The 12,699-nt window shown below is 40.0% G+C and overlaps 1 protein-coding gene across 3 annotated transcripts in view; it reads left to right on the top strand.

Annotated features, from left to right (window-relative positions):
- The window catches only part of CTDSPL2 (CTD small phosphatase like 2), a 43,869-nt gene that overhangs the window by 23,745 nt on the left and 7,425 nt on the right, over positions 1–12,699 (top strand). For all 3 annotated transcript variants that reach the window (XM_087743309.1, XM_087743311.1, XM_087743310.1), the window contains 6 exons: positions 1,140–1,278; positions 3,424–3,573; positions 4,048–4,263; positions 5,276–5,354; positions 5,626–5,737; positions 6,633–6,719. In XM_087743309.1, coding sequence (XP_087599435.1) covers positions 1,140–1,278; positions 3,424–3,573; positions 4,048–4,263; positions 5,276–5,354; positions 5,626–5,737; positions 6,633–6,719 — 783 coding nt within the window. The remainder of the gene's footprint in view (positions 1–1,139; positions 1,279–3,423; positions 3,574–4,047; positions 4,264–5,275; positions 5,355–5,625; positions 5,738–6,632; positions 6,720–12,699) is intronic.

Raw genomic sequence — 12,699 nt, 5'->3', positions numbered from 1 at the left:
TTCTAAGTGGTAGTAATTAGATTGCTCTCGCCAAGGTTGTTGGTCAAGGATATTGCCAGTAGGGAGCTTTTGGGATCATGGTGTTCACTTGTCTTCTGATAAGGACGTCAATACATTTCCATGTTTGTTAGTATTTCTTTTAGCTATGGTACTGTTATGGGCTTTAGATTAATTTTTCTAAAAGATCTATTTACTTTTTTTTTTTTTTTTGGAGCACGCAAACCATTTTTCTCTTTTCTTTTTAAAGATGTGAAACTGCTGCTCCAGAGAGGTAATATTGTAATTCTAAAGTTGAAGTTTTAATTCACTTTGATATGGTCTGTGGCCTTGTAATTTATTTTTATATTTAATCCAATTTATTTTGCATTGTCTCACACCTTACATGTCAGTGTACTCTATATGGTCATGCTTTAGATTTCAGATTGCCATTTTATTAAGTTGCAGTAGGTGCTTTGGGGAAAAAAGGGGAAGAAACCTGTCTTTAACACGTGTGCCTACACATATGCACAGACAATGCGCAAAAGTGTTTGGTTCTGTGTCATTCATGTGAGTGCCACGGGGAAGAACAGTCATTTACTTAAAGGTGAGGAGAATCATTGGGTCGTAACCCTTGCTTACAACATTTTTAACAGCTAAGTTTTGCCCTGTACTGTCTGATAGGGACTGAATAGCAGCAAGTTATATACTCGTATACAATTTAGCAAGCCCCTTTGTGCAGGGAGCACGGTGGAGAATTTCATCTTGGATACTGTTGTGCAGTTTACTGCCTGTATGTTTAACAGGCAGAGAAAGCAAGTTTCAGATAATTTTAGTTGCCTTCTCTCTGCATTTCCCCAACTCCGTAGCACTTAAATATTTATCAATTGGCTATCCAGTGAAATAGTCCTTAAAGACAGTTTTTCTGCTACAGAAGTTCCAAGTACAGTTTTCTTTCCCGATACTTTGCTATTTACCTTGAGTTGTGTCAGTTTAAAATTCCGGCTGGCCAGATACACGTTGCATATTCTGCATCTGGAAATGGAACAATAAATGGATCTTTTGTGAAACTTTCTCGAACAGCTAACATTCTCTGGTAGTATTCAGTGGAGAAAAGAGGCACTATTCAGTATGTTTCTTTTTCTCCCCTTTTCTATTTTAAGGAAGAAAGAGAAAATCCTGCAAAAAGAAGTAGAATTGAACGGGATATAGATAACAACTTGATTACATCCACACCTCAAACAGGAGAAAAGCCTAATAAACAGATCTCTCGAGTACGACGGAAAAGTCAAATGAATGGAGGTTTGTAAATATTCTAATCGTAGGTTGTTGCGGTTGCACGGTGGTTCAGTAGTCTTACAGCTGTTAACTAATATAGAACGTTTCTCCAGTGGTGGACGTTATTAGGGGGTTTGTGATTGACTTCAGTGAGAGCAAGGCGGAGCTAATAGTAGCAAAATAAGGTTTCTAAGACCGTAAGCAACAGTTATGTTACTTCTCAGGCACATCTGCTGTATCTTTGTAAGAACAATTTGGATATGTGATCATGACCAGCTATTTTGGAACTAGTTTCACTTTTTTTTTTAATTATTATTCTAAAAAGCTGATGATAATTACTTGATTTAGCTCTTCTCCCATTTTCTCACAAAAAAAAGTGAAATATGACTTCCCAACTCATGACCTTTGTGGAAGTAACCAGGTATCCTTAGATATTGAAAGCACTTGTCAAACGCAGACGAGTTTTTGTCATAGAACCATAGGAAACTTTAGATCAGAAGGGACTTCTGTCGGCCATCTGGGCCGGTCCCCCTGCTCCCCTCACAGCAGTGTCGATCCAGCTTGAAGCGAGATCTGGCTTTGGAGTTAGATCAGGCTGCTCAGAGCCTTGTCCAGTCAAGTTTTGAATATCTCTAAGGGTGGAGATTCCACAGCCCTGTTCCCTGTGAAAATGGTTTCTTTTTGAATCTCTCTGATAATGACATGATAAAATGGTCAATGCCATTTAAAGTATCAGCTGTGGTTCCAAATCTGACTTTAAAAGAACATTTTTTTAGACTTCCAAGGAAGCAAGACTTAATGTGATTGTGCTGCCTGTCAGTGTTCCTTCATTCTCCATTCCCCCCATAACTTGGGAATCCGTTGTCTGGTTTCTGCCAGGTTTGACAGCAAGGCAGAGGTCTCAAAGATTTCATAGTCTTACAAGGTTTGCAAAATCAGTAGCAAAGTAGAGGACAGAGCTCCAAATGAGTGATGGAAAGGTTACAACGTGAGAGAATTTGGTGTTTGGTTGTTGTCAGATGTCTGTGTGACATGGCGTTAGGAGAAACCCCTTTTTCCAGTGTTCACTACTGTTATTAACGTGTTTTCCCTCCTGGAGAGATACCGGATACGCACCCACTTACAGGGTGATGCATGCAGACAGTGCTCCAAGGTGAGAGAGAAGCGATGGACTTAAATCAAGAGTGTTCTGAGACAGGCACGTAGAGCGCACTGAGCCCGTGTTACTGTACAGCGATATGAAGTTCTGAGTTAAAATCTTCCACGTTAGTGCAGGCACCGAGTTGCAGCCGGCACACCCTCCGTTTTATATAGAAACGATAGGAAGTGTGAAGTACTTGTGCAGCTCCATCAGGCTCAGCTGACAAAAAGGTTCTCAGCTCATGTGCACAAAATGCGTTTGCTTACTTCCATATGGGCAGACGTCTCAAAGACTGGGTACTGTGAAGTAAATAACTTCTCTTTCCTTTCAGTCTCAGAACTGTGTCTTGGATCTCAGCCATGAGATGGCAATTTATAGTTCTAGGATGTGCTTCACTGTACGTGCACATTTATAGAAAACCTTAATTGTTACGTGTTATGTTTTGTAATGTGAAGATTTATTTACTTCTGTGTCCTTTGTTATCTGTGATACCAACTAAAAACTATTTTGCTTCATAATTGTATTTGTGCGTATATGTGCGTGTACATATGTGGGGAATAATAAATTATGGACTTGATCTTGTGAAGTTTGGAGGTTCAGCCACTGGAGTTCCACTGACACTTTCTCTCGTTTCCATCTACTGGAGTCCCGCTGATACAGACATCTAGTTGTTGCGAAAGGTGCGCAGCATCTTAAAGTCTGTCTTCCATCATCAAGCCCATTTAAAGGATTTAAACTTCTATTGTTTGTTAATCTATAGCATACTTTATATAAACAACTGGTGCTTCCTAATTTGTAGTGTTAAACTTAAGATGGTGTTGAAAATTGGCATTTTGTTTTTATGTTGATACTAAATTGCTAGCCCTTTTTTTTTCTTTAAATGAAACACCTGGGCTAATTTTTTTGTCGACGAAGTTGAACCATGAGCAAGAGGATCCTTTCCTATAGTGAAAATAATAACGATAAAAGAGAGGATGTAACTGAAAACCAGAAGCATGGTATTATACTTCATAACTTTTCTTTTACAGAAGCTGGAAGTTACGAAATGACAAACCAACATGTAAAGCAAAATGGAAAATTAGAAGATAATCCTACCACTGGCAGTCCCCCACGAACTACATTACTGGGAACCATATTTTCTCCTGTTTTCAATTTTTTTTCACCAGCAAATAAAAATGGTGAGTATTATTTAAAAAGCCAATAGTGTTAAAGCTAAGAATGATAGATTTTTTTTTTTTAAGAAAAAGCTGTTTTGAGCGGCAGTACACTTTTCATTCTGATTTACAGACCAAGAGTTACTACTACCAGATAAAGGGCTCCTTAATTCTTACAAGGCTTGATCATTAATAAAAGAAGCAATAAGTTTATATGCATTAGAACATTTCTTTCACAGGTGTAAGTGTCTAGCGGTGTACCTTTTATTTAAAAAAAAAGAAGACAATAAAAAATCGGTATTGAGTTCCTTGTCCCAAACATAAAAGGCATTCGTCACGGTCTTCATTTTGGTTCTTATTTTGGTAACGTGAATGAAATGCAGCTATCTTCAAGCATTCTGAAACTTTTTTCTGTGTGGTTAATAATGACTATCAGTACTCTGATAGGTAACTCAGCTTAAAGATAATGACCATGAGCATACTGAAATCTTAATTCAGGAACATCAGGATCAGATTCTCCAGGACAAGCTGTTGAAGCTGAAGAAATAGTCAAACAGCTTGATATGGAACAGGTAGATGAGATTACTACAAGTACTGCAACATCAACCAATGGAGCAGCTTATACTAGCCAAGCAGTGCAGGTCAGATCTGCTGTCAACAATGGCTTAGAAGAAGTGGAGGAAACAAATGACCGTGACCTGCCACCACTTACAGGTAAGAAATGTGTGCTTGCCTTGGACTCAAGTATTGAAGCTGGGTGTAATTTGTACTCTTAGGGAAATCCTAGCACCTGCATTTTGTATAAATTAATGTGTCACGTTTTCTTAGGGCACGCAAACAGTATTAATATTGATTTTCATGTTTAATAGACAAATCTCTTTTGTGCACGAAAGACACAGTTTTGGCAAGTCTCATCTATTGCCGGTATAACTCAGTTGAGCTCATAACATTTCTTCAAATGAAAACAAAGATTCCAGAAGAAAGGCATTTTTATTAATATTGAACCTTCCCCACCCCCGCCATTAAAAACGCCCACCCCAACATGGTGAGGTGAATGAGAAACACAGAGCCTACATTAATTTTCTTCAAAAGACTCATCATACATCTCTTTTGACAAAAACCATATCCATAAAATTCAGCTTCTCTTCTTTGTGGATGGCCAGCATCGAGTTCTTAACAGTTCTCTAAATCCCTCCTAGGCCCTCAGAACATTGGCAATTAAGTGGTACTGAGGTTTTTGAGGGCTCCTTTCAGGGAAGTAAATTTAACCTCAAAGTAGAGGGGCTGATGTGTGATCCCCAGGTCCGGTCCCGACCTTCCGATGGGCTCTGCTGCCTTGTTTCAGAAGGGCCCCTCCGACACGAGGTGAGAGCTGCAGGCTGGAAGAGCTGCGCTAGCTTCTTAGGCGGGGACGCGCATCCGGGTAGTTCACATCGTCAGAGGTTGCGCGGATGCCTTGCTGCGTCACACGGGCGCTGCCAGTTTGGCCGGGTCGTGAAGCTGTAGCGTGACGTGGCGTCAAGCTCTCGGGTAGCTTGCTGAGGAGCTGTGCGGGCTATTTCAGTGGGGACTGAGAGGGTGGGGCTGAAGGGAGAGGTTTTTTGCTGTTGTCTGAGGCACTCGAGTATCAAGTGCAAATTTTCACTTTTAAAAACTGCACTAATAAGACTAGCTCTTGTGGTTTTTTGTTTTATTTTTTGTTTTGGTCATTTTCGTTGAATTTTAGCACCAGTATCTCCAGACAGTGGCTACTCATCAGCTCATGCAGAAGCCACCTATGAAGAAGACTGGGAAGTCTTTGATCCGTAAGTGCTAATGTTCGTCCTGGAAATATTAAAGTGATCATTTTGGGTATTGGATTAAGACAGGCTTTTTTTTAGCTGGGACATTTTTATATTATGGTAATGAAATCCAAAGGCTCTTAAAAAATAAGTGGATATTGATGTGGGTTTTTTTCCAATTTAAAATACTTATTTCTTGTGCAGCTTTAAATATTTGAAATATTAAGTTGGGCTGCAACATTACCAGCTAAATAATGTATATATATTTCTACAGCAAAATCTCTATTCTTTTCAGATATTATTTCATCAAACATGTTCCGCCACTAACAGAAGAACAACTTAACAGGAAGCCAGCTCTTCCACTGAAAACAAGAAGCACACCAGAATTCTCATTAGTTCTAGACTTGGTAAATATCTTTATAAACACATACCAAAAGCAGGGGGTACGCGTAGCATTTCATGTATTTTTTTTGTTGCTGAAATCAGTAACGTTTGCTTTAAACAAAAAGGCCTTGTTGAATGTTACACAATTTTTAGTATTTTTAGTTATAGTCTGCATTAAAAAAAATTAATAGTGGCAAGAATAGAATGCTTGCTGTATTTGTTGAATACTTAACATCCTGTTTAAAAAAAAAGCATAAAAGCATTACAATTTTTATCGTCTGAAACAAAGAGTTATCTGTCCCCATAAAGCTTTCCTAAATCCAATGTGGAAAAAAAAGAGATGTAATAAATAGGAAAATTCAGCTTCATGTGTCTTGCATCAAGATTGATCAAGAATGAATCTTTTAATTCTTAGAACATTCTTATTCTTAGAGGGCACAAATCCACCTTTTAAAATATTCATAGAAAATATATTTGTCTTTATAATAGTTTCTTTTAGTCTCCCTGTTTTGAAAGTTGTTTCAGACCCTGTTAATGGTGTCGGGAACATAATTTTATCATGAACAGTATCGGTTGGCATGTCCTCTAGTGGTTGTATGAATGGACAGATCATTCAAACTGACAGAATCAGATTTGCACTGAATGACAGGATAGCCACAAAATTAAAATATCTTCGTATAGTTATGCTCCTAGCACACAATTCTAAGTGATTTTTTTCAAAAACTGCAAGAATAGTGAAATGTATAATTCATTCTAAGAATTCTTCTTCAATCCTGACAGCAGTTGCACAAAAATAAATCTTCCAGACTAAATAAACTTACCTTAAAATGAGCATAAAAATCCAGAAAGCAACTTCTATTTTCAGCATTCTTTTCACAATCTTTTCTTTCTTTTATACCATCTTTTTTTTTTCAATAGGATGAAACATTAGTGCACTGTAGTCTAAATGAATTAGAAGATGCTGCACTCACTTTTCCAGTTCTTTTTCAAGATGTCATTTACCAGGTAATTAGCGTGCATAGAAAAATAGATACCTTTTTATTTTGTTTAACGTATGAATTCTTGCTGTCTGTACTTGTAATCGTCTTGTTTAAAGAGAGATAAGTAACTGTCTGGCTTTTAACAGCTGTCTGGGTTATAAACTGCAGGTGTCAGATTTTGCGAGGTGGATTACGCTGTATTGGAAATTCCGTGGAGCACTGTTTATTGCCGCCACACCGCGGTAGTGTCGGTCACCGATTCCAGCTGTAGACATTGATTGCTGGGGGTGCGAATGATCGCTGTAGCAGCGATCAGCAGCAGCAGCCTTTCTCCTTGCCAGCAGGTGGAGGCAGGAACACTGATGGCTTAGCCGGTGTCATTTCCCGGGTACAGCTTCTCACCGACTGTTAACTCTCTTCCCTGGGTAGGGGAAACCAATCCACATTGCTCGTTTCTTTCTGTACAGAAGCCATCTTCAGAGCCTGACATTGACTAGCTTCTGTCTTGGTCATTAGCCTTGCTGTAGGCTTTGCCAGTGCCGGTTCTACCTCTTCACTCCCAGAGAGAGTCTGCTGAGTATTTAGAGTCATTTTTGATTGTCTTGTGGAAACTGCGAGATTTAGGGGTTTGTTCTGCCTTAGGAGGTATTGTGAGTTGTGCGTGGCTTACACTGATGTCCCGTAGAGGAGCGAGCGTGGGAAGGAGGTAGTCTCTTCCAGCCACTGCCAAAGATGCTGCGCTGACCCAGGCTGTTGTTCTCAGGTTCTTTTGTGTGATGTACCTGGGAGTAGCAACAGCTTCCCCACCATGTAGTTGGCACGGTATTGGACCCCACTGTAGTATCTTTGGAGAATGAGCCAGTCATCAGGCACCTTAAAAGGACACTTGTCCAGGTATTTTTCCTGATTTTAAAAATGTTTTTCTTCGCTGTTTCATATTAAAACCCTTGGAATCTGAAAGGCTGACGTAATTTTTAAACGTGGCTTTATCTTATCTCTTATTTGGTGGCAGCCGTGCACAGTTTCCTCCAGGCTGAACTGGGAATGAGCCTTAGAATTAGTTCTTTGGAGGTTCTTGACACGGCTAACAGCGTCAGGAAGACTAAAGCTTCATTTTTTTTCCTTCCTTCTCTTAAGAGATCTCAGTATGATTTGAGTATTTTCTGTCTATAACCGTGGTCCTTCTAGTGACTGTGTGTTTACGCTGAGATCTAACCGGGATTTTGCCTTTAGGAAACTGAAGTCAATGGCAAGAGTGACTTACAGTATTTCTAGAGCTTTATTTAACGGCATTGTGCAGAGGGCTGGGTAGCCCTTGATACAGTACGGTTACTATGTGGGTCCCGGGTAAGTTTTCTCTTGGCTCTCTCTAGAGTCTGGCCTGGATTTGCCAAGGAACAATAGCTTCTTGCAGCCTTGAGGAAGTCAGCCGCTGTCTTTGAGCGCTCTCCTGATCACTGTGTTCTGTTTTGCTGGTTTTACATCACACTAGACACTGACAAAACAGTCACCTCTTACTGAGTACCAGGTAATAAGCGAGACAAATATTTTAAGGATACAATTAAGTTCATGTTTAACCAGGGTATAATATGCAAAAAGACAAATAATCTTCTCCTGTGATGAAAGTTGAAAATAAGTTTGTTGCTATTTCATACTCTTCTTAGCATTTCTAGTCAATAATTAGCTATTTATCAGCGTTTAAAATGTATTTTTTTGCTTATCAATTTGACCATCACCTCTGGTATGGTCCTGTATTAATTTCACATCTCCATACTTCATTTTGAAAGTCATTTCAGCTGGCAGCAGAGAAGCAGACACTAAGCTGTCTGAGCAAAGTAGAAGTCAGCAAGCTGCTATGTATAAAGTATTGCATCATATAGCCCACTGAAAACAGTGCTGGATGTGAAAGAGACATTTCTGAAGATGTTTTCCATTAGTATCAAAACACGTACCACTTTGATGTAGGTTGTCCAGAAATATTAGACAGTTATCTATTAATTATTTCTTAAGAAAGAGTAGAACCTAGCTCAGTGCTCATTTTCCTACCGAATATCTTATCTTTCTCACATTGTCTGACTAATACTGCAAATGTGAGCCCGGGTTCATAGCATTTCACTTTTCTTACCCATCTGAAGGCACCAAGCCAGTGCTCTTGCAGTAACAGTGTGATGAGAAACCAGGCACTTCTCGAAAAGATGCTCCAGAACTGGCCGCTGTCAGGTAGTACAGCAGTAAGAACTCGATTGGCGGGGGTTCTAGAAGGTCTGTTATAAAATACAGCTAAACTCCGCTGGCCTGAGTTGTGCACAGGGTTCATGTCCAGGAACTCAGCTCTGTTGTTGCTTGTGTCTGACTGTATGCGATGGTCTGTTTCACAGCTTACCCGGAGTTACGCAGAAGAGAAGAACTATTTAGTGTCCGAGTACAGAGCAGTGCTCTGCAAACTTAAAAAATTACCATGCAACTCCAGCACTGACATATAGGGTTTTTTAAACCTTTGGATGAGTCACTTACTGATTTCTGTTTAAAAAGAAAAAATAAAAAAATAATCTGTGAAATGGGAACAGTTGGGCTTACTTGCATCAGGCTTTTGAGACAATTTTGTGTTTGTGTTTTTTCGGTTGAAAAAATCTCTAAATTATTCAAGTGTTCAAGTTTCGGACTTAGTAAAAATACAGTCTTCGCAAAACGGAGGTTTTCTTAAATACTGTATCTGTTAAGTGCTATCTTACATCTGACTAGAAAACAAAAATACATGTTCAGCTCTTCAGCTGTAGACTTTAGACTTTGTACTCTTTGTATTACTTTACATAATAAGATAAGCAGCTTATCTTATGAAGAAATTTGTCCTTTTTTTTTCTTGGTAAAGAGGTTTTGTTTCTGTTGCTGGCTTCAAGTCCCAGAGATGAGATCATCTCACCCCCTCTTCCACTCCAAGGGTACCTTCCGTGCGTTAGCAGGCCGTAGTCAAAAGGCAGATGTTTTCACTCAGTTCTTCAGTTGAAATGCGTCTTTACTGATCTATCACAGAATAATTCCCTTTGATCTTCGTGACCCTTGGAAGATGTTCTGGAACTCCATAGGTCAGTTGTAGGTTATTGAATATAGCGTTACATGTATTCCATCTTACTGTTGCCAGCAACGGCTTAGACGCTTTACTTTGTTACTGCAGTGGAATGAGGCAAACGATGCTTGTGAATTCCGGCTCTCCTTTCTAATGGACTCCACTCTGTCTGTCTCTCAGAAATAACAGAAGAGCCATCAAGCTTTAGATCTGAAAGCCAGGAAGCTTTAGTGTATCTTGGGCAGCATCCGCAAAGAAATCTGGTCTTAGGTTGGGAAGACTTAATTTTAGTTCAGTAGAACCTCTAGAATCGCACTTCTGTCCCTTCAAGAGCCATGGCCAGCTACGCTTCAGGCAGTTCTGTCTGGTTATGAGATGGCCTTCATCTTGAGTCGCTTAAGACACGGTCCAGTCAGAAATGAGTTGGGCTTGTTCACCTGGCAAGTCCAGCCTGCTGCCAGGCCTGGAGCAAGACCCACCCCCGTGCGTGTGTGCGTCTCGTGCGGTCTGAACGAAGGCTGTCTGCACATGCCGTCTGCCCTGGCAGCAGACTGTGCCACGGCTATTTCAGGAGGTTAGCCTGGCATTGGCGTCTGGCGTGCCCCAAGGCGGGGTGCGTGGACGCAGCTGGGCCGGACAGAGGGTCTTGCCATGCTGCAGAGTGCTTATCTTGGAAGCGCAGTGGGTAAGTGCAGCTTCACGTGGGCAAGGTAACTAACCTGACTCTGGTTTTCACCCTGTAAAATGATGGTAAAATCATCAGGTGTAGAGATATGTTACACGTATATTGAAATTCATTACTGTAATTTCAGAGATTTTGACACCAAGTGGAACACGTGTCTTTTGTTGGGGTTTTTTAATGCATGAAAGGAATAATGTTTCCTTCCAGTTCCTCCTTCGAAGAATTAAAATCCTCTGCATTTTGAACAAGGAAGACATTGAATGACAATTTTGATTTTGCGCATTTAGATTTTGTTGCCATTGAAATAACGGGATGTGATGATCATTTTTGGGGGAAAAAAAAACAACAAACAAAAAAAAACCACCAAAAAACTTTGAGGGGGCTTTTCATATATGTTAGGCATTTATGAGTATAAGTCACTTTGAAGTAGATTGTATCATCTAACTCTGTTGACAAACTTTCAGTCATTAAAAATGGTGAAAATTATTATTAGACTTCTATCTATATTTTCAAAAGTTATCTTTCACGTTAGATCTACTCATTGGAGTGATGGATGCGTTTTGTTCTACTTTGGTTACTTAATTCTTCTACTTGGGTTACCCAGAGTTCTGTGTCAGCTGGTCGTAGCTGGGTGTGATGATGTGGTTGCCTTACGCCAGAGTGTCACAAACCAGTAAGAGCAGACCAGTGACTCTGCCATCGATGTCACTGTTAGATTGTATGTGTGTCTATAAGCCGTGATTAGAAATACATATTCTACAAAGAAATTGTTTTCCCTGGATTTCATACTTGCATTCACATGTGAACTTCTTAGAGAAAGGCTGATATTAAGACAGATATTAAGATAGATACACACTTACAACTGCGAGGCAGTAATCTAAAACAGAGCACGTTACAAAGATGCTGCCGTTATCCACAGGCTAAACAAACGAACGCGAAAGAGCGTGCACACGTGAGGAACCCAAGCAGCCATAACTGTCCTCTGACCTAACTGAATGATTTTTAAAATTCTTTTAACTGGCCGTTGTGACCGATATAATTCAATCCAGATTTGAAAGGAGCAAGAAATTATATAGAAAACGTTTTTATTTGTATCAGCGGCAGCTGAAATATCAACAGATACCTTAGCTTACTGCTTTGATTGCCAGGGGAGTTTGTAGAAGAGGTGTTGAAGGGACCATTTCTGAAATGACGTTTGTGTTTCCTCTGTAACAGAGAATAGGCTTGTTAATTTGGCATCAACCTCCTGAAGAAACCTTAGAACCACGTATGGTCCTCTTCACCTACCGTTATTAGCAACTGTTATCTCGTGTGCAGTGCAAACATTAATATCCTTTCTGTGACTTACTTTTTAGTTTTGAAGAGAAAGATTTAGGTCACAATAAAGTAAATATTTACTCAGGAAAGATGACACGAACAGAATAATCCTTTTGGCATTTGCAAAGAAAAACTTACATTCCCTTAAACTCTGGGTTACAACTAGGGAGGTTGCTGGCTGTGTTATATGCTTGCTAGATACAGAGCAAACATTCAGAGTGAACAATTTGCACTGAATTTACAATCACAGACAACCTGAACGTTATTTAGTGTCTGGTCACCTGGAGACTCTGAGTTAATTCACTACATTTGTTCCTGTGGTAAGGTAAACACGGCATCTAGCCTGTGACCAAAACTTCACTACCTTATTACGGCAAGATGAGGCGTCATTTTCACAAAGATTTTAGTGCCGTCAGGAGGCGTAGCATGAAGACACGGTTGTCGACTCTGTCTTTAGAAAGCTGGCTTTTCAGTAGTTATCTTGGCTAAACACAGCCCAGAAACCCGGCAAGGACGGGCTGCGGTCTCTCCAAACCGTTCTCGATAGCCGATGGGAGGGATGCTTTTTTCCTGCCTCCAAGTGTGGGTTCTCCAGAATGAGAGGGGAAGTGGACATTGCGTAGCCAGCGAAGGTATCTCCGCGTGCCAGAAGCAGCGGTCCTATTGCCAGGCGGGCTGAGATTGTCTGCTTTTGATGATTGCTCCTACTGTAGAAAAAGAGTGAAAACTTAAGTGTTACTGGAGTAGCTGGTCACTCTGCAAACTTGAGTCAGAACTTCAGACGCTTTAAGAAAGAAACAAATAAATGCCTTACCAAATTTTAAGCTAAATAGTGAAACTCACATTGGTTTAGAAATAGGTGCTTCCTTTAAAGGACAAAGATCTATTGCAGCATGTGCTAACAATATGAAATTTTGTATTCACTTAAACTATTCCCCTTTT

The sequence above is a fragment of the Nipponia nippon genome, unplaced genomic scaffold, assembly GCF_047370975.1.
Source record: "Nipponia nippon isolate SJK-2023a ecotype South Korea unplaced genomic scaffold, ASM4737097v1 scaffold_9, whole genome shotgun sequence".
NCBI classification, from domain to species: Eukaryota; Metazoa; Chordata; class Aves; order Pelecaniformes; family Threskiornithidae; genus Nipponia; species Nipponia nippon.
This window is presented reverse-complemented; position numbering and strand designations above follow the sequence as displayed.